At 41.3% G+C, this 22488-nt stretch overlaps 1 protein-coding gene across 2 annotated transcripts in view; it reads left to right on the plus strand.

The window, feature by feature from the left end:
• LOC144688905 (phospholipid hydroperoxide glutathione peroxidase-like) overlaps nt 1-22488 on the plus strand; it is a 32898-nt gene that overhangs the window by 4963 nt on the left and 5447 nt on the right. Inside the window, exons 1-4 of one of the 2 annotated variants that reach the window (XM_078555928.1) lie at nt 5059-5122; nt 8610-8700; nt 19360-19454; nt 22258-22402. In XM_078555928.1, coding sequence (XP_078412054.1) covers nt 5112-5122; nt 8610-8700; nt 19360-19454; nt 22258-22402 — 342 coding nt within the window. In that variant the 5' untranslated portion in view covers nt 5059-5111. Of the gene's footprint in view, nt 1-5058; nt 5123-8609; nt 8701-19359; nt 19455-22257; nt 22403-22488 lie in introns of those variants that run through there. The other variant, XM_078555929.1, reaches the window with a different exon arrangement.

Here is a 22488-nt window from a genome sequence, read left to right on the forward strand (position 1 = left end):
CCTCCCCCCTCTCCCCCTCCCCCCTCTCCTCCCCCTCCCCCCTCTCCCCTCCCCCCTCTTCTCCCCCTCCCTTCCTCCCTCTCCCCCCCTCCCTTCCTCCCTCTCCCCCCCCTCCCTTCCTCCCTCTCCCCCCCCCTCCCTTCCTCCCTCTCCCCCCCCCTCCCTTCCTCCCTCTCCCCCCCCTCCCTTCCTCCCTCTCCCCCCCCCTCCCTTCCTCCCTCTCCCCCCCTCCCTTCCTCCCTCTCCCCCCCTCCCTTCCTCCCTCTCCCCCCCTCCCTCTCCTCCCTCTCCCCCCCCTCCCTCCCTCTCCCCCCCTCCCTTCCTCCCTCTCCCCCCCCTTCCTCCCTCACCCCCCCCTCCCTTCCTTCCTCCCTCTCTTTGTCTCCCTCCCACTCCCCTCCCACCATATTATTCCACTTGTGTTTAGTGGCTCTTCACCTAATAATGATTTCTGAACTGTATTTTTTCTTTGCATCACCCTTATGCTATCATATACTCAACATTAAAGATACATTTGTAATTTAAGAAATACTTCATCTAAATCTTAGCTATTATGTATACTGGTCAAATTATGTTGGTTGTGTCAAGAACTTTAGCAGGTAATGCGTAATGGAATGTAATTATTTCTAGCACACATATATTACATTAGATTGAGTCACAGAAGACACAAAGAAAGGTTCACTGAACGAAGCTGTACAATTGGTCATGGATTGAGTGGCAGGCCATCCACTGTGATGTAGAGGGGCCAACTCAACCGACAAATCAAAGAATACACCAGACATGGGAAGCATTTCTGTAAACGCTAAAAACATATGTTGCGCCTAGAGCAATATCTGAAAGGATTCTGAACTAAAGAAAGGTGAAAGAGTGAGTGAGAAGTAAACAAATAAACGGAGGCAGTCATATGTAAAGATTGCAATATACTAAGGAACCTGCTTATGACTAATAAAGTTAGTTGCAGGTACAAACATGTTTGCTTGAATAGCTTAAGTGTATTAAACTCAAATTGATAGTATACTCAATGTGCTAAAATTGCAACACAAAGTGGACCGCTGTGAAGACTTGATAATGAGAAAAGCAAGGAACAAAAAAGAAATAATAAAGTGCAGATGTGAACGTAATTGCTATCATATATATAGATGCCTGTCAATTTTAGTGCCTTCAATTATCTGCTGCCATGCCCTTAAAAATATACCAATTATCCACTCATATTATCGTTCTTCTTGCAGAGAAAATCTGCAGACAACCAGTCAGTGTGATGCAGCATATATAACCCTTTATCAACTTCCTGCAGGCAAACCAGATCTTCACAGTGGAAGAATAGAAGGTGTTGATGATGTACAAACTGAAGGGAGCATTCACGTTTCCTGTAAATGAGTTTTTGATCACATAGCTTAAATTGAATCAGTAGGTTTCAGCGATTTGTCATAACAATTGCTGTGTTCTGTCCTTGAGGCAGTAACAAGCCTATACTGAACCCTCAGAGGAACAAGTCTCTACATAGCACTTATTACTATTACAAACTGAAACAGACACAAGGCCAGATATACATCAGTATAATTGGTAGATGTGATTGCTTTTTTGGATGTAAAGTGAGTGCAAAACATGAGATTTTAATAGCCTACAGCTGTTAAAATTATTGCTTAAATTCTTGCACCCATTTTGTCGACATGCAGGGTTGATGATTAAAGGAAGTGTTAGGTCCCTTGAATATGTCAATGAGGGGTCTAAAGTCTGTTGAAGGACTCCTTTTCAAAATTTGTTCCAGATGAGTGGCGCAGGTGTCAGGCCTGTCCCTTAAGGATTCTTCAGTGTACCCTGTGCCCACCAGTGAAAGACAAGTCTGAATATTTTTTGTAAAAGTAGAGTAGAAGTATTCCCCTGACTCCACAGGCATTACAATAGCAACTTGTGTTTCTCTCAAACCTCTACTCTGATGTCAGCCTAGGCTACTTGTCTGGCATCTAGAACTGGATGAACAGATCTTTTTCCTTCAGTTAAACATTGGGAAGACTGAAACCATTTACAGTCTCCCCCTGACCGCCTCCCCCCACCCCGCCGGCAAACTCCATTTCTTAACTACCAATTTCGTTTCCATCCCTGGCTGCTGTCTAGACTGAATTAAACAGTTTGCAACCTTGATCCTGTTTGACCCTGAGCTGAGCTTCCTACCCCATATCCTCTCTATCACCAGAACTGCCTACTTCCATCTTCATAATATTGCCCATCTCCTTCCCTGCCTCAGACCATTTGCTTTTAAGTCACTCATCCACAATTTTATTACCTCCAGATTTGACTATCCCAACGCTTTTCTGCTATTCTCCCATCTTCCACCCTGCATAAATTTGAGCTCATCCAAAACTCTGCTGCTCATAACCTAACTTGCACAAAATCACGTTCAACCATTATTCTGTGCTCGCTGACCTACATTAGCTTCTGGCCCACCAACATCTTGACTTTAAAATTCTCATCTTTATGTTCAATTCCCTCTGTGGTCTCACCCCAACCCATCTCTGAAACTTCCTGTAACTCCACAATCCTCCATGATCTGCATTCCTCCAATTTTGGCATCTTGTGTACCCCTGACTTAATTCGTTTCACCATTGGTGACTGAACGTTTAGGCCCTAAAGTCTGGAATTATCTCTCTGAAACCCTGTGCCTCTCCACCACTTTCTACTTTAAGATGCTCCTTAAAGGTCTTTGATCAAACTGCCTGAATGTCTTGGATAAAAGCAAAATACTGCAGATGCTGGAAATCTGAAATAAAACAAAAATAGCCGGAAAAACTCAGCAGGTCTGACAGCGTTTGCGGAGAGAAATACAGTTAACGTTTTGAGTCCATATGACTCTTTGTTAGTTCTGATGAAGAGTCATATGGACTCGAAACGTTAACTGTATTTCTCGCTGCAGACGCTGACAGGCCTGCTGAGTTTTTCCAGCTATTTTTGTTTTTGTGCCTGAATGTCTTCTTTGGCTCAGTGCCAATTTTTGAATGATTACACTTCTGTGAAGTGCCTTAGGACCTTTTACTACATTAGGTGTGAAAAGTAGAGGCAAGTTGTTGCTGTTGTTGCTTTTCCAATTTCTGTATCCAGTGCTGATTTTAATGTACTTACTAGAGTTTTGAAACATTATTGAAACAGTGACCTCAATAATGAAATGCTGGACTGTAAATTGGATGGTCCTTGCCCAATTGGACTTTGTGGCAACCAAGTTCAGTGACATCATTAATTTCACCACGGCTGAAAGTGCCATACAAATGCTGGAATTTGAATTCAATAAAAAATCTGGAATTAAAAGTCTAATGATGACGATGAAACCATTGTCGATTGTTGTAAAAACCCATCTGGTTCACTAGTGTCCTTTAGGGAAGGAAATCTGCCATCCTTACCTGGTCTGGCCTCCACGTGTCTCCAGACCCACAGCAATGTGGTTGACTCTTAAATGGGCAATTAGGGATGGCCATAAATGCTGGCCTAGCCAGTGATGCTCTCATCGCATGAACGAATAAAAAAAAACAACGTATTAGCCTAGATTTTCTGGCCTGCATTCGTCACTGGCAAGGCGTTACAGCAGGAGTGCCAGCCTCATAAAATTGCCTTTTTATAAATGACCACATTACTAAATGAAAGCCTGTGCAGAGGGGTACAACTGCACTAACACCATCTTTGTAAAATAATTTTCACCATAAAAACCTTTTGCACCAAAAACAGCTCGTGTTTTGGCTTACTGTAAGCTGTCTGTCTGACAGATTACAGGTCTAATCTTATTGCACGGATAACAGCTGTCCCTTAATTTGCTTCAGAGCAACAGACAAAATTATAGGAAGAAAATATTTTTTCTTTTCCCTGTGAGCTACTACCTAGGAAATTGTTGACTAGTATTTTTTACATTCTTAATTTTAGTCTTTCAGATGAGATGTTAAACTGACATCTAACTTGGATTTAAAATATACCATGGCACAATTTCGGAGAAGAGCAGGGGAGTTATCTTTGGTGTCTTGACCAATATTTATTCCTAAATCAACATCACAAAAACAGATTATCTATTCATTGGCACACCGCTGTTTGCGGGATCTATATGTACAAATTGGCTGCCACGTTACCTACATTCCTTCAATGACTACACTTCAGTCAGTGCTTTATTGGCTGTAAAGCATTTTGGGGTGTCCAGCGCTTGTGAAAGGTGCAATATAAATGCAAGTCTTTTTAATTCAGACTAACTTGCTTAATGTATTTCGTATATGATGAGGTAATGAAATGGGAGAATATTCAATGGGAACATTGGATATAATCTATGTAAAGAGAACATGTTGGTTTATTTTTGAAGTGAGAAAGTTAAAGAAACTTTGGCTTCTTGAAGTAGATGATCAGCCATAAGAATATTGAATGATAGAACAGGCTTGAAGGACTGAATGGCCATTTCCTTCTCATATTTCTTATGTTCTTAACTTCATTTCTGTATGGAAAACGGTGTTGGCATGATAAAAGTTACTGTTAGATTTTGTAGGGAAGACTCTATGATGGACCTTTTTTTGCTATTTTTCTTACCAATATTCTCTCCTTTCCTCCTTTCTCGAAGGCCTTGGTTTCTTGATAAGGTATCACTGCACCAGCACTGGTTGCCACATGACAACTCACCCAGGAGATCATTACTCTCACAGGAGCCTTAACAGTGAGTGGAGCAAGTATGGTGAAGATTACAGCCAAACTTGATCCTATCCTCTCCTGATACATGTGCTCTTTCAGCAGAAGTTGCTGGATAGCAATCACTGGTTTACTGCGCACCACCCCCCCCACCTCCCCAGTCACAACGCCGCAACCATAATCTGGGGCATGGAGGCTAATCACAGCAATCATTTTTACCCTCCTCATTGAACAACAAAGAACTGGGATTATCCTGGGACTTCCTTGATTTGTATGGCTTAGTTAATCCCTGGATAAACTTATTGATCCATTAGAACAAGTTGATGTGTCTATAAACTACAACAACAATAATATTGTATTCGGAATAAGTTTGTATGAATTTTACAATCATTTCTATTTATTTATTTCCAGTTGCCCATAAATGATCGAGGAGTTGGTGATATCTCCTGGTTAACCTCAATCTAATGAATTTAAGGTAGTTTTTCAGTCCAAGCCAGTGATAGTCTACCTATAAACCTGTGTAACATGTTACAGTTGATATAATGAATGAATACTAGAGAAAATATTGCATTTGGGCTTTTTGTAGCTCACTGCTGGACATTCCAATAACTCATTCATAGCAAGTGTAGAATAACTTTAACCTGTCTTATTGGATTCTTTTAATATAGTAATTAAAACATTTTACAACAAATAGTGTTGATTCCTTGCAATGGTCATATTACATTGGCTATAAAACTTCAAAATATTAAGCTTGACCAGTTTTTCACTTTAAACTGAAACTCTTTGATTTACTAATCTGGAAATTTAAGTTTTAAGGCATATTTTCTCATGCATCAAATTTAGACATTGCACATCACTTTTGCCCTTTCCAAAATGGACCAAAAATGATTTATGTTTCTTAGCTACAGTGCAATGGTTCACTGAAAATTTATAGTGATTCTGTTAACATGGGTAAAGATTACTCCATCTTCAATCACCTCTTTTAACTTTCTTAATTTGACTAAGCAGATTCTCCTTATCTTTCCCTCTTGTAATCACCAGACCATGCTCTAATTAAGTTTTAATTTGCAGGAGTACCAAGCATGCATGTTTTCAAACCTCAGAGAATGATATGACTGCCAGGTAGGTGGGATCTGTCTGGCATTAAATGGTGATGTTGCGTAGAATGGAATCCTTTACTACGCTGTTTTCTTTTACTGGAGTCAGCATTCTGCACCTTTACTCTTCTTCACCTATGTGTCCTTGCATCATAAAGAAAGAATAACTTGCATTCCGTGACCTCCTGGCATCCCAGTACTTTACATCCAGTAAAGTACTTTTTGAAGTCTAGCCACTTTTGTACACATGGTAATCCAACAAACAGTAATATGATAATGACCAGTGGTTACAAAGCTTTAATCTCTGCTGATTCTAAATGTTTTACGTCAAATTAATTTGGATAGTTGTAACCTAAAGCCCAATGGGTGCAATGTACAGAACAAAACAAATTCTCTTGCAGAAGTTACCATCAAATTGCATTCAAATCCAGAAAAATCAAAGGGTTAATTGTATAATTAATAATAAGAATTGCTACTGTGGGACCTTGAAAAATTGTCATTAATACAGTAGGAAGTGCCTTTCTGATGTTGCAGATCAGGCATTTGTGATGTTGATCGTGAGATAAGTATTGGCCAAGCCATGGAATAAATCCTTTGCTCTTCTTCAAAATAGTGCCATGATATCTTTTTATGTTCATCCAAGAGAGCAGGTGAAATATGGAACCTCTGACAGGGTGGCATTCATTCAGTACTGCGCTGGAGTGTCAACCTAGATTTTTGTGCTCAAAGGTCAGATTTTCGAAATTGGGTCGGGTACCTGACACCTGAATGAACTCCATGTCCCCACCTTATGCCTCAGTTGCATTGCTCTCACAACACGATATGTGAATGCAAATAGCCTAACTAGAGGAACCGTGCGCCTCCAGGAGGTAGGAGCTGCCTGCCTGGAGCCAATGGCAAAAGCAGGTGGCAGCCATATTGGGGGCTGCCGCTGTCTTGCCAAAGAGAAAAGGCAGCTCCTTGAAAGGCCAGGAGACCCAATGTGACAGAAAGCGAACAGAAATACCTGGAAAAACTCAGCAGGTCTGGCAGCATCGGCGGAGAAGAGCACAGTTGACATTTCGAGTTCTCATGACCCTTCAACAGAACTAAGTAAAAATAGGAAAGGGTTGAAATATAAGCTGGTTTAAGGTGGTGGTGGTAGTGGGGGGAGGGTGGTTGTTGGGAAAAGCAGCCAGTAATAGGTGGAGATAATCATAAGATGTCACAGACAAAAGGACAAAGAGGTGTTGAAGGTGGTGATATCTAAAGGAATGTGCTAATTAAGAGTAGAAAGCAGGACAGACAAGGTACAGATAGCTCTAGTGGGGGTGGGGTGAAGGAATACTAAAAGGGCTAAAAGGTAGAGATAAACAATGGGTGGAAATACATTTAAAAATAATGGAAATAGGTGGGAAAAGAAAAATCTATATAAATTATTGGAAAAAAACAAAAAGGAGGGGGAAAAAACGGCAAGGGGGTGGGGATGGAGGAGAGAGTTCAAGATCTAAAATTGTTGAACTCAATATTCAGTCCGGAAGGCTGTAAAGTGCCTAGTCGGAAGATGAGGTGCTGTTCCTCCAGTTTGCATTGAGCTTCACTAGAACAATGCAGCAAGCTAAGTACAGACATGTGGGCATGAGAGCAGGGTGGAGTGTTGAAATGGCAAGTGACAGGGAGGTCTGGGTAATGCTTGCAGACAGACCGAAGGTGTTCTGCAAAGCGGTCACCCAGTCTGCGTTTGGTCTCTCCAATGTAGAGGAAACCGTATTGGGAGCAACGAATGCAATAGACTAAGTTGAGGGAAGTGCAAGTGAAATGCTGCTTCACTTGAAAGGAGTGTTTGGGCCCTTGGACGGTGAGGAGAGAGGAAGTGAAGGGGCAGGTGTTGCATCTTCTGCGGTTGCATGGGAAGGTGCCATGGGAGGGGGTTGAGGATTAGGGGGTGATGGAGGAGTGGACCAGGGTGTCACGGAGGGAACGATCACTACGGATGACTAGTTGTGGGTTCAATCCCTGTATTGGCTGAAGTAGTCCTTGGGGTCTGTCCATTGCAATATTATGGTATGAGTCTTGAATAGCAACCCTTTGTACAATGTGGTTGCATAGAAGGAATCAATGGAGGTGTTGTGTAAGTAGGCCTGGTTTTAGATTTTATTATAGTAGGAGTTAGTTTTCCTGCAGCTTAACATGACCATTTTTCAAGGATTTTACAACACATGTATTCTGCAATAGGCTAACTCGGTCAAGCCAACATTTTGTATTAACAATTTATCTAAAAGAAGCCATTTGTGATTTGAACACCTTTTTATCCATTCATGGGATTTGGGTGTCTCTGGCTAGGACAGCATTTATTGCCCATCCCTAATCGTCCTCATGAAGGCGGTGGTGAGCTGCCTTCTTGAACCGCGGCAGTCCATGTGGTGTAGGTACAGCCACAGTGTTGCCAAACTATGCAACATTTTAGTACACTCTCCAGGGGCTGTATGGTCTACTTACTCCAGCTCCTATTATCTTGTGGAATGTAATCTTATGTAATAGAAGGCCCCAGCAAAAAATAACGGTAGAGGCAGAAATCCATAATAACTTTTAAAAGAGAGGTGGCTAAACGTTTGAAAAAGTCTGGGGTAAGGGCAGGGGATTGGGACTCCGCTTTTTCAGGTAGCGCAAATGCCAAGCATGGGATAGAATGTGCTTTAAGATTTTATAAGAGCAGATGCCTATAAATTTTTTTTAAAAAAAAAGCCTTTTATTTGCTGGAGAACGAGCGGTACTTTTTTTTCGCGATTCTGCTCATGACCTTGAGCCAATGGACTGGGAGCGGAGGCGGGTTTCATGGTCTCTGGTCCCTCCCCGGGCTAATGCACTCTCTCGTGGTTTTTACAGGGCAATGATCGGGTCCAGTCGTGGTTTTATAAAGGGGCTGTTTCTTCTGAGCTTAGCGACGTTCAAGGAGCAGGCAAGGGTAGTAGCCATGGTGAGTATTTATTGTAACACTTTGTAGCTATGTTTAAAATCGCTGCGGCTGACGAGAATTGTGCTGAGTTGCAGAAAGAGTGCTTTTTCCTTTTACCCCACCCCCCTCCCCAACAACCCGAAAGGCAGATGATTCATACCCAGAACAGAAAGGAGCCTTTCTCACCGTGCTCTAGGTGTGGGCTCTTACTTATCCTCTTTGGGAACCCGGGAGAATTTCTTCCCTTTTACCCGCCCGCGGTACTCCAAAGTCCTGCAAGCACCATCCCAAATCCTGCCGCATTGCGAAAGCTGCATTTTTTTCACCTCCTTTCGGGCCTGCAGCCCCCGAAAAAGAACAGATTAAACTCGCTTGCTGGAATTTACTCCCCTTAAACCCAAAGGGATTTCAAATCTGCAGCTCTGAAGTATGGCCGCAGAAGTCGCTTAATAAATTGCAGGTTTACTTCCCCCTTTGTAATCGCGGTATTGCTAGGGGTTCCCCCCCAGCCATTTTCCTGTTTATGTACAGTGACCGTTCTAGGACTCAAGTCACCTTCGTTCATTCATATTAAAGCCCTTGTTAGTTTCCAATAGGAACAGTGTGAAATCCTGAGAACGAATCGGTGATGGTAACAGAAACACATTTTCTTTTGCATTGTGGTCAGCAGTACTGGAATTGCAGCCAAAAATAGCTCTTGGCCCAACAGAATAGAGTAATGGACAAATATGATATTGCAACATGTAAACCAGAGTGCCTTGGCCTATGTGCCCCCCTCCCCCTCCCCCTCCAATACCAGGCAGTTGTGTGTAAAATGTTTTATAAAACTACTGCAAATGGTGTTTCAGATTCCTCCATGAATTTGAATTATAGATGTGTTGTAGTGCCATTCGTTGTCCACGGTATCCCCCTAGTCTATTGAACTTGAGACTGGAGCTAATCAAGTATTTTGATCACTATCTTGTGGTTAGTAGATATTTCTGGCTGGTGAACTTTGGTTATATAAATTTAATCTGAATTGTTGTAAAATTGCCAGATTAAAATTACTTTCATGGGATGAAATTAGGTCTCTGCTACTGTGTAAGTTGATGTGAGTTTTATCATACTACTGTATTTGAAACCACTCCTTTTGTAAGAAATAAATAAATATTTTGGATAAGGGGGTTTTGTGGTGAAGTGAGTATTGTGCTTGCCTCTGAGCTGGAAGCTGTGGGTTCCAGTCCACTCCAGGGAGAGAGAATAGATCCTTCTGGGACTTGAGATAAAGGTGGAAGACTGGGACAAGAAGCCATTGCAGGTGATTCTGTAGCTATGATTAGAATGATATTTAAAAATAGAACTAAGCAAAGGAAGTTTGACCAGTTGGGTATTGGAGGAAGGTGTGGTCAACTGTGTTAATGATTGCAGATGGGTTGAAAATGGGTTGAAAAGTATGAGAAGGAATAGTTGACCACTCTTCATATCGAGTAAGTCTCATTTGTGACTTTGAGGTTGCTCGGTTCTCAGGGATGGAACTTTTTTCTGGGTTGTATTTATCAATGTATTTACTGCTAAGGCAAGCTGAAAAAGGAAAGGAATCTGAAAACTTGATCAAAGTGGGTTTTGTGGAGGACCAAAGGAGGGAATTGCAGAACATGGACATCCGAAGGGAAGAAAATAAAGGTAATGTCTAGTATAGAGGGTTCTTGGGTGGGGTGGGAAGAGGGAGAAAATAGTAGGGTTCTTGGGCTGAGAAGTTAGAGATGGGGGAGGAGAAAGGCCAGAAAGCAATTTAATCAAAGATGAGTCTTTAAATTTGAACGATTAAAGGGTCTGAAGCCAAGTAGATCAGTGAGTATGGTGGTGATTGAGTGGGTGATGCAGTTTGACTATGGCAGCAGAATTTAGCATGAGATCAAGCTTGGAGGATGGGAGGCCTGCTGGGAGATCATCAGAATAGTTGAGTCTGGAAAATGACAAAGGGAGGGATGTGTTTCAGCAATAGATGGGCTACAGTCAGGATGGGAAAGTAGCTGGCATTTGTAATGGGGTTGGAAACTTGGTTTGGATAGGATACTAAGATTGCAAATGAGTTTAGTGCAGTGGCCTGGGAGGAACCAGTAATATTCATTCTGCTGTAGTAAAGTTATTGGAACAATAGTACAATACTGTCTAATATACACTGTTTAAAAGACACTACAATTTTCAACTCCATGCTTGCAGTTTGAACTTTCGAAACTGGTTCTGAATTGGTGACAGGAAATTGAGAGTTCAGTTTAACAGCCTTTTTAAAATCTGCGGTATGGATTTCCATAAAGGTGTGGAAGTAATTTGTAGATGTAACTTAAGTGCTAACAACTGGAAGTTCATAGACCAAGTGAGGTTATTTGTACACATTGCAACTTTTCGGTTCAGAGAGGGTATTTTGAACATGATCTAATTTGGCTGTAAACAACCAAATTACTGGATCCCAAATTAATCCTTAATTGTTCTAATTCAACTGACTTGGGCAAAGACTCGGACACAATTAGCGAATGATATCAAGTTTATTGAATAAAAGATTAAAAAAAACAATAGACTGATTTTTATTCACTAAGGGAATGGAGGGTTAGTGGGGGGGAGTGGGGGGGAGGCAGGAAAGTGGAGCTGAGGATTATCAGATCGGCATGATCTCATTGAATGGTGAAGCAGACTCTGGGCATATGGCCTACTTCTGTTCCTACACTTATACACTCATCTATTAAAGGAGCAAAAGAACGAAAGGTACACTTATCAATAATACACTACAGATTTACAACTTCGAACAGACGGCCAGTATAGAAAAAGTGGGGAAAACTACCTCAACCCTTCTCTGACAGGAATTCTGCTTCCTTTCTCAGAAGGAAACTGCACTACCTGGAGTCCACACCAACATCAACTCTGCCTTTATCCCTGGGCCCAGTGCTACACTACCTGCCCTTCTGTCAACAAGAATACACAATACAACTGGTTTCCCTTCACTTGGTGTAAAAATAACAATGGTTCCTGAAACCCTCTATACCTAATTCAGGCATCACCACACCTTGATCCAATTTATTATTAACAGCCAATTGGTTAGTGTCAGTTCTAATTTCATTGGATTTGTCCATCTGCACATGTTGTCTTAAAAATATGTGGATTATTTCTTAATACTTCAGAAGTGCCTTATTCATTAGGCCCAGTATTAGACTTGATCAAGGGCAGTTTGTTCTGATGGGGCTTTTGGCAGAATAATGCAGCTGCTTCCCACAAGTTTTTAAAAAATGGATGGGAATGCTGATAGCAAAACAGAAATGTAGTGACTTTTTAACTATTGTGATTACTTCAATTAAAGTAATTGAGGTCCTTCTAATCATCTGGTTGCTACTTTACAATACTGGTGGTCAATATACTAAAACATTGCATAGTTTGGCATCAGGTGTTCAAATCACATGGCTCCTTTTTAGATGGTGTTGGGCCAAAATGGCAGCTTGACCTTGTTATACTTTTGCAGGATACATGTATTTGTAAAAAGCCTTTTTAAAAATGGTCAAGTTGATCAGGCAACCTAAATCATACTGAAATCTAGACCAGTTTATTCATGTCAAGCAATTAAAATAGCTTAAAAACAAAAAACTACTGCGGATGCTGGAAATCCAAAACAAAAACAGAATTACCTGGAAAAACTCAGCAGGTCTGGCAGCATCAGCGGAGAAGAAAAGAGTTGATGTTTCGAGTCCTCATGACCCTTCAGCAGAACCGAGTAAAGTTAGGATAGGGGTGAAATATAAGCTGGTTTAAGGTTTGTGGGGGGGTGGGGGGGGTGGCGGTGGTTGTAGAGACAAGCAAGCAGTGATAGGAGCAGATAATCAAAAGATGTCACAGACAAAGGAACAAAGACGTGTAAAAGGTGGTGATATTATCTAAGAGAATGTGCTAATTAAGAATGGATGGCAGGACTCTCAAGGTACAGCTCTAGTGGGGGAGGGGTGGAAAGACTGACAGGGCATTACAGTTATAGATTTAAAAATAATGGAAATAGGTGGGAAATCTATATAAATTATTGGAAAAAACAAAAGGGAGGGGGAAGAAACGGAAAGGGGGTGGAGATAGGGGAGGACATTCAAGATCTAAAGTTGTTGAATTCAATATTCAGTCCGGAAGGCTGTAAAGTGCCTAGTCGGAAGATGAGGTGCTGTTCCTCCAGTTTGCGTTGGGCTTCACTGGAACAATGCAGCAAGCCAAGGACAGACATGTGGGCAAGAGAGCAGGGTGGAGTATTAAAATGGCAAGCGACAGGGAGGTTTGGGTCTTTCTTGCGGACAGACCGCAGGTGTTCTGCAAAGCGGTCGCCCAGTTTGCGTTTGGTCTCTCCAATGTAGAGGAGACCGCATTGGGAGCAACGAATGCAGTAGACTAAGTTAGGGGAAATGCAAGTGAAATGCTGCTTCACTTGAAAGGAGTGTTTGGGCCCTTGGATGGTGAGGAGAGAGGAAGTGAAGGGGCAGGTGTTGCATCTTCTGCATGGGGAGGTGCCATAGGTGGGGGTTGAGGAGTAGGGGGTGATGGAGGAGTGGACCAGGGTGTCCCGGAGGGAACGATCCCTACGGAATGCGGGTGGGGGGGAGGGGTGAAGGGAAGATGTGTTTGGTGGTGGCATCATGCTGGAGTTGGCGGAAATGGCAGAGGATGATACTTTGAATGCGGAGGCTGGTGGGGTGATAAGTGAGGACAAGGGGGACCCTATCATGTTTCTGGGAGGGAGGAGAAGGCGTGAGGGCGGATGCGCGGGAGATGGGCCGGACACGGTTGAGGGCCCTGTCAACGACCGTGGGTGGAAAACCTCGATTAAGGAAGAAGGAAGACATGTCAGAGGAACTGTTTTTGAAGGTAGCATCATCAGAACAGATGCGATGGAGGCGAAGGAACTGAGAGAATGGGATGGAGTCCTTACAGGAAGCGGGGTGTGAGGAGCTGTAGTCGAGGTAGCTGTGGGAGTCGGTAGGCTTGTAATGGATATTGGTGGACAGTCTATCACCAGAAATTGAGACAGAGGTCAAGGAAGGGAAGTGAAGTGTCAGAGATGGACCATGTGAAAATGATGGAGGGGTGGAGATTGGAAGCAAAATTAATACATTTTTCCAGGTCCCGACGAGAGCATGAAGCAGCACCGAAGTAATCATTGATGTATCGGAGAAAGAATTGTGGGAGAGGGCCGGAGTAGGACTGGAACAAGGAATGTTCCACATACCCCATAAAGAGATAGGCATTGCTGGGGCCCATGCGGGTACCCATAGCCACACCTTTTATTTGGAGGAAGTGAGAGGAGTTAAAGGAGAAATTGTTCAGTGTGAGAACAAGTTTAGCCAGACGGAGGAGAGTAGTGGTGGATGGAGATTGTTCAGGCCTCTGTTCAAGGAAGAAGCTAAGGGCCCTCAGACCATCCTGGTGGGGGATGGAGGTGTAGAGGGATTGGACGTCCATGGTGAAGAGGAAGCGGTTGGGGCCAGGGACCTGGAAATTGTTGATATGATGTAGGGTGTCAGAGGAATCACGGATGTAGGTGGGAAGGGACTGGACAAGGGGAGAGAGAAGGGAGTCAAGATAACGAGAAATGAGTTCCGTGGGGCAGGGACAGGCTGACACGATCGGGACAGTTCTGTTAGTGGATTTTGGGTAGGAGGTAGAAGTGGGCCGTCCAAGGTTGGGTGACTATCAGGTTGGAAGCTGTGGGAGGAAGATCTCCAGAGGAGATGAGGTCAGTGACAGTCCTGGAAACAATGGCTTGATGTTCAGTGGTGGGGTCATGGTCCAGGGAGAGGTAGGAGGAAGTGTCTGCGAGTTGACGCTCAGCCTCCGCGAGGTAGAGGTCAGTGCGCCAGACAACAACAGCACCACCCTTGTCAGCGGGTTTGATGACAATGTTGGGGTTGGACCTGAGAGAACGGAGTGCAGTAAGCTTAAAATAGCTTGTTAGACCGTCGCCAAATGTTGAATTCTATTCCTCTTGGAGTTAACTTTTTTGGATTGTGGAAAGTGCAAAAAATAACTTCTACAGCAATTTTTCTTGGGTAGGGGTTCATTAGTCAAAGGATATTTCTCATTAGTTAGAAAAATGTTACCTAATACTTAATTTCTATACAGTCAATTCACTGAAGTAGTGAGGAATAGGACAAATGTTTATGGGATCTTTCTACTGCATCTACCTTGCATCTAAAAACCCTTTTTGTTAATACAACAATTTAATGAATCCAATCCTCCTACATTTTTTAGTTGCTGTGTATAATCTCATTTAGAAGTCTAACAAGCTATTTTAATTGCTTGACAAGAATAAACTGGCCTAGATTTCAGTATGATTTAGGTTGCCTGATTAACTTGACCATTTTTAAGAGGCTTTTTACAAATACATGTATCCTGCAAAAGGCTAACAAGGTCAAGCTGCCATTTTGGCCCAACACCATCTAAAAAGGAGCCATGTGATTTGAACACCTGATGCCAAACTATGCAACGTTTTAGTACATTGACCACCAGTATTGTAAAGTAGCAACCAGATGATTAGAATCCATTATACTTTTATACATTCTTGATTTGCAGGAAAGACATAGTTGCTGCTGAGCATGGAATATTTTTGCACAATTTCTTTGTGATCCCTCCAGGGTTACCCAGCACTAACTTACTGAGCCACTATTGCATCAAGTGATAACATGTTGATGTTTATGCCTAAACATTTTGGGTCCATGGTTCAAGTATACCACACCTGCTGCTGTTTCTCCCGCTTGTAGAAGAGGGACTGAGTTTTGGACTTCAAGTCTAATAGTGCATTTTTTATTGTATTCTTGTCTGGATCCAGTACACAATTCCAGATATTTGAAGATCTTGCCTGCCAAATCAATGGATCCATAGCAACAATTGTTATAAGACACAGGTGCTGATAAAACACCAGGCATCCTGACTTTGCTGACAGTTTCAAACTGCTACACCAGCAGCTTTTTTTAAAAAAAAAGTAAAGGCACTAAAAGCGTATTTCGTATCTTGTTGGGTTGGTTTTTCCAATCTGTTCTATCACAGTCAAAATGTGGCATGATTGGTTACAAAGGTATTAAGTAATAATTGACCTTGTGGACTTGGCAGGTTTTGCTTGCTTTTGAGTGCCTGTTTCTACTGGAAAAGTTTGGTGATTCAGTGATCCTTAACTTTTTTTTTTCTCATGAGCCTTCAGATTGGTTGTCATGGAAGGCAGTTTGACACTAGATGTTTCTGGGGCTGGGATTCATGCAATATTAGCCCAAGCAGGTCCTCTTGTATTTTGTGCAGTAGCTCTATTATAGTATATGCTTTAAAATCTATTACCAGATTTGACTTTTAATAACAAGGGAATTAAAGAAAAACTCAGTGTCTGTTCTCACATGTCAACAGGGAATCTGTTTTTAATCTTATCCTTGCTTACCTTTTTGTGCACACTTTCAACAGGTACACTGGATGGCCTTCTAGAGAAGGAACTGACTCTTCCCTTGGAGGAGAGTTAGGAATCATAGGCAAGTCTTGAGCCCCTGGCTAAGAGCTGCCAGCACTTGGGTTATCTGGAAGTTTCAGGCCAGTAAGTTTACAATCAGAGTTGGAACCCCTTTTTGTCTGATTCTGATCAGTCAGAGAACTACCCACTTACCTGCATACATTTTGAAAAGGCTCCAACTTCAGTGGAGAATCCTGAAGAGCTTTCTGTGCAGGAATCCTCAGAGCAGCAAAGAAAATCTGTGCAGAAGCTATACCCACTTTTTACAGCACTAGCTGCCATGTTCTAAATGCTTAAAGGTTCCCAAACTTGTGTGGGTTAGTCCAGATGGGTTAGGGGTGTCAGTTGTATAGTTAGCCACCCAGGAAAATCCTAGTCTGTCTAGGCAAATTAGAACTGTCCAAAGTCTCCAATTCTAACTCGGAGTTGGGGACATTTTCGGAGGGTCCTGTGGAGTAGGGGAATTGTCCATCAGAAGTTCAAACTTCCAGGGCAATTCCCATGGAGTCATTGCATTGGGACTTCCGCAAGGTCCTAAAGCAGACCTTGGTTGGGGTTGGGGTGTGGTGGTGGTGTAAACTGGCCTCTGACAAGCCAGAGATTGGAAGATCTGGGCCAACATGTATGGGGTGGGTTGCCCAAGAATTGTGAAGATCTCCGCTTAATTCTTCCTGAAGGGCAACTTTAATTTCATACTCATTTCTCTGGTAAGTACAGTGTGACCCAAGGCCTGCTGTATAATGGATTTTTAATGTTCATAAATAAGCTTTTTAACCAATAGAGAAATCTGACTGTATACCATAACTGGTCTTTATTGTGGAGTCTGATTTTTAGTTCAAACAAATATAACATTTGCATTTCATATTTTTGTTTGACTGTCAAATTCTGATATGACCACAATTATAGCTGGCACTTGAGCTGCTGAATGATGCACTAGAAGCTGCAGGTCCCCAGACCTATAATGTCACTGGTGCATTTGGAGAGAAATTTGTGATGATCTTGTGGGTAATGACAAGGTGATCAGCTAGCTTTAATTTAAGTTCTCAAATTAGTAACTGTCCCTCAAAGCTAGTTTTAGGTAAGAGCAGAGTTGATTGCTTGAATAGTAGTTTTGGACTTTTATCTGCAAACAAATTATGTCCTTCGTACAGATGGACTTTTAGTGCCATGTTAATGATGGGTTGTATTTTTGATTCAAGTTAAATACAAGCTTTTAAAAAAAATTGTCTCCATCTTACTTTATCATCTAAATATCATCTATATAATATAAATATTATTACTTGAGCTGATTTTTGAAGTTGATGACTCATCCCTCAAATGACAGGAGTCTGAAAATTGCTGAAGTGATTAAAGATTGCAGTAAATTTACTTGAAATATTGACTGAAAACTTCAGCACAGATTCTTTCTGGAGTGGTTTACCTTTGTCTGGCAAATGTCTGCAGACTGAAATGATTTGATCTTGCTGTTTGCCATAGTCTGGGGAAAATAATTCAACCTAAAATATATAACACTCACTGCAAAATCTTCTCTTGATTTCTACTCTGATTTAGAAGGATCAGGAAGGTAGATTTGAGCAGCTGTCACAGATCTTTGCAATAAATAAAATTCCAATTTCTTGTATGCTAAGTCTTTTCCTTTAAAAGTGGTGGAGGTAGTCAACTCCATGGCAACTGAGCATAGAAGGTGAGATTCTCTGAATTCATTGATCTTATGACACAGTTGCTACAATTGAACTAGGGTCGTGACTAGGCTTGGCTGGGATATCCCATCGGTAAAATTCCAATCATGTAAGGATGGACAAAGTTGTGGAGTTTTTGCTTGTAAGGCCATATTCCAGAGTGATTGTGGAGGAGGTATAACAACCATGGTGACTTTAACAGATTTCTCTTCTAATCACATTCTAACCTGAGGTGAACATACAGTAGGCCATTTGGCCCCTTGAGCCTGATCTGCCATTCAATAAGATCACGGCTGATCTATTTGTGGCCTCAACACCACATTCTACCTACCCTTGATAACCTTTGAATCCCTTGTTGACCTTGCTCCCACTGCTCTGGGGAAGAGTTCCAAAGACTCATGATCCTCAAAGTTTCTTCACTCCATCTTAAATGGGAGACCCTTATTTTTAAACTGTCCCCTTGTTCTAGTCTCTCTCCCAAAAGGGGAAACATCCATTCTTAAGACCCCTCACTATCTTCTATCTTTCAATAAGATCACCTCCAGCTTCTAAACTCTAGTGGATACAGGCCCAACCTTTCCCCACAAGATAACACACCCCACCTCCCCATCATCCCAGATATCAATCGAGTGGACGTTTCTCTGAACTGCTAACTCATTTATCGCCTTCCTTGGATAAGGAGACCAAAACTGTATACCGTACTCTAGATATGGGGGGTGTAAAATTTCAGCCAGAGTAGGATGTTACTGGTCTAATTTCTTGCATAAAATTATATAAAATAACTAAATTTTATTGTGGCTGCTGTTTTGAGTTAGTTGCAGAATCGGACTTTGATTTACCAGTCCAGTGCCTAGGAATCTTAGTTCTCTGGGGTTGGAAATAGAGCTGTAAGCAGGGTTTCCTTCATAAAACTTGTCTAGTGACTAGGATTGAATTAGTACTACATAATGTCAGGAATTTGCTGTCTTAATTTTTTTGAAAGATTTGATTTCTAAGCAGAAGTCAAACTTTGATCTGTTTGGAACTATTGGAGCATCTATTGCCATATACTATAACACTTGAGGATTTTAAAAAAGTAACAATGCTAGTCGATTTAGGGAAGGCTGAACAGTGTGTCTTTGTCAAAATGCAAGACAACTTAATTCAAGCTGTAGACCAAGGATGAGGCTTTGGACTGCAAAAATGCCTCCAACATTTAATTGGAATGGCTTAACTTTTTATACATAATTCAGCATCAATTGATTAAAACATGTTTTTGAACATTTTGCATACAACACAACTATGTTTACGATAGTTTGAACATTTTGCATACAACACAACTATGTTTACGATAGTGACAATTGTGGTCACTTGATCGAGCTAGCTGGTGAATTATAATTGATGCAATGCTTGTGATTGTTAGAATACTATAAATGTATCCATATTAATAGACAAATGTATCTTAGCTGGTATTTATATTTGGCTAACAGTGGCTGTATTTGACACTTCTTCATATTCTAAAACCTCTTTCAGAGTGCACAACCAGCAGACTGGCATAAGGCCACATCCATTTATGAGTTTAGTGCCAAGGATATAGATGGCAATGAGGTATCTCTGGAAAAATACAGGTGAGTGAATAAACATGTTGTTCTGTAGCTCATTCTCATTCACTAGATATTTATAGCTGCTTTAAAAGTTTGCTTATGTAAGTTTCCAACCTTCAAGATTCTCACACTAGATTTCCTATTACAGCAAATGAAAGAACAAAACTGAATTCAAATGTCCTCTCATCTAAAGCAGCTACTAGAATACATTTCTTATGAAGAACTAAATGAAAGTTACTGTAATTGTACCACTAACCACCTACTTGTGGATTATTTCAGCGAACTTGACAGGCTTGAGTATATGGGAAGAGGCAATCTTTGAGAAATAGTCATTGATCTGTTATTTTCCTCCCATCCCCTTGAAGTTAAATTCACTATAGTTTGGTTCCTCTGGTAGAGGCTCTCCAGCCATTACGACGAATGCAGACAGGGGTGCTATTGACTGATGCTCTCTCCCTTCACTAAAAGGAAATAATGAAGTTATAATTCTCCAATTGGTGTTTTTTTTGGTAGATTTGTATTTGGATTTCAACCATAGATTTGGGCTTCTGCCTCCAAATGCCAGTCAGGAACAGCACTTCTGATTCTGGTCCATAAAATTGTGGCTTTTTATACATTCATGGAATGTGGGTGTCGCTGGCTAGGCCAGTACTTATTGCCCATCTCTAATTCACCTTGGTGGTGGTGGTGGTGAGCTGCCTTCTTGAACCACTGCAGTCCATGTTGTGTAGGTACACCCACAGTGCTGTTTGGGAGGGAGTTCCAGGATTTTGACCCAACAAATGTATTTTTCTTATTCTGATAAATTTTAATAGGGATTATTAGATTTTTTGTCTTGATTGTTGCTGACCCTACTGAAGCATTGACAAAAATTCCTATTGTAAATGAGGCCAGCTATTTGAAATGTTGTGTAGTGTCTAACACTCCTGATTTTGGTTGATTCCTGGACCTTAAATCCATTCCACATCCACAAGACTTGGAGAGGCATTGCAGATCAGAAATGCAGCAGATGTCCAGTTGTCCACTGCAATAGGAAAAGGAAACATACAATTGTCAGATGTTATATTGAATTAAGCAATGAGGGTGGGAGCAGACTTCAGGAGGATTAGACTGGTGAAATGGGGCAGAAACATTGTAAATGAAATTCAATAGTGTCAAGCATTTTGGGGAGGGGGGGGTGAAGGAGAGAGAAATGGAGGGGCAATCTAACAACAATGGACAGGAAGAGAGGTCCACATGCACAAATCTTTGAAGGTGGCAGTACAAGTTGATATTTAACAAGCATAAGTGATACTTGCCTTTTATATTAAACATAGTACAAATGCAAGTTTTTTTTGGTAACACTTTATAAATCACTGGTAAGGCCTCAGCTCTGGGCACCACAGAGGAGTTGGTAACCAGGGGGACAGATTTTAAGATTGGCAAAGCTGAGGAGTTTTAATGCAATCAGTTATGATCTGGAATACACTGTCTGAAGGGTGATGGAAGCAGATTCTATAGTAACTGTTTAAGGGAATTGTATTTGTACTTGCAAAGAAGAAACTTACAGGAGACCAGACTAGTTAGATAAGAGTGGGTACAATTGACTTCCTCTAAGAAATTGTTGTAATTGAAGGGTTGCCCTGATTTATACCCCCACAAAGGCATCAATAAAAATGAACACTTGAATTAGATATCACCACTTGATGTTTAGTTTTTCAGACAATTCTAACCTGGTGCTTCTCCTTTGCCTCTTGCAGCAAGCCAAAATTTAAAAAAAAAACTTATTTGCTATTGTCTGAACTGAACTAAAATCCACAGAAATAATGAAGTGTGCATCTTGAGTAGGAAATTGCAAACCAACTTGTTTTGTTTTTTTTTCTCCTTTCTGCACCTGTGACATTACCAATGCAAAAAAAAAGTGACTGCTTTTGAACAAGATGTTTGTATGTGATTCTGAACTATTGGGCTATTTTAATTTATGTCAAGTTAAAATCTTGGGGCAGGATTTGAAATGAGATGGAGGTCTGAGGTGTTCAATATTTGTGGCTCTTCTCGAGCCCAAAAATTGGCTGAAGGCAATTCGGTCTAGACAATTTCAAAAATCAAAAGCATGGGCATTTCATCTACCTTGATTAAACCCAAGAGTGTACAGCTTTAACATTAGTATCCAAATTTAATGCATTGGGCCCATTTAAGGGGTGAAATTGGTCCATGCCAGAAGTACAAAACAGATTCTCTGCAAGTTAGCAGCCTTTTCACTGTACCTGACCACCCCCTTCCTATTGAAGTTCACAGAACAATAGCTCAAAACTTTCTCACTGTTGCCTTTACGTAGTTTGAAACTGAACATTTTGGTCATATTTCCCAATTAATAGAAAAGTGAGCCCATTCTGTGCTTCTGGTGTAGATCAATTTCACCCCTTAGACCAGTCTGAAGCACCTTGATCGCCATGTGTGGTTGATTGGATTCTTAAGGTTATTTTTGTTCAGAATTAATTCAATTTCAAATACTATTTCCTTTTTTGTTCAGTAAGGAGCATATTTTGTTTCATCATGGCAGCAAATAAACACTGCACCACAAAACTCGCTTTAATGTTGTATTTGCCTACATTGCAAAGTGGCTGTTGTTTGGCCTATGATGCAATTCCTGGCTGTTGAAAATCTACTTCTGCCCTTTGCACCTTGATGCTTTTGATTTCAATCAAGTCCCAAGTATTTTTATTTTGTGCGTATACCAATAGCTGTCCTGAGATGTGGTTGTGTTTTCATACATGTAATTATTTCAATATAGCCTGTGCTCTCCAAACAACTCAGCCAGTCTGAAATGTTTTTGTTTTTGGTTTAGGGACTTTGTCTGCATCATCACAAACGTGGCCTCCAAATGAGGAAAGACTGCCGTAAACTACACTCAGTTTGCTGAATTGTATAACAAGTATGCTGAGAGTGGTTTACGGATTTTGGCTTTCCCCTGCAATCAGTTTGGTAAGCAGGTAAGCAATGGGAAAATGAAGAATATTAAACAGGCAATGTATGCAGATTTGTGTATTTACAACCATTTTGTATTCTAATATTTGAG

This window comes from Cetorhinus maximus, chromosome 13, assembly GCF_964194155.1.
Source record: "Cetorhinus maximus chromosome 13, sCetMax3.hap1.1, whole genome shotgun sequence".
NCBI classification, from domain to species: Eukaryota; Metazoa; Chordata; class Chondrichthyes; order Lamniformes; family Cetorhinidae; genus Cetorhinus; species Cetorhinus maximus.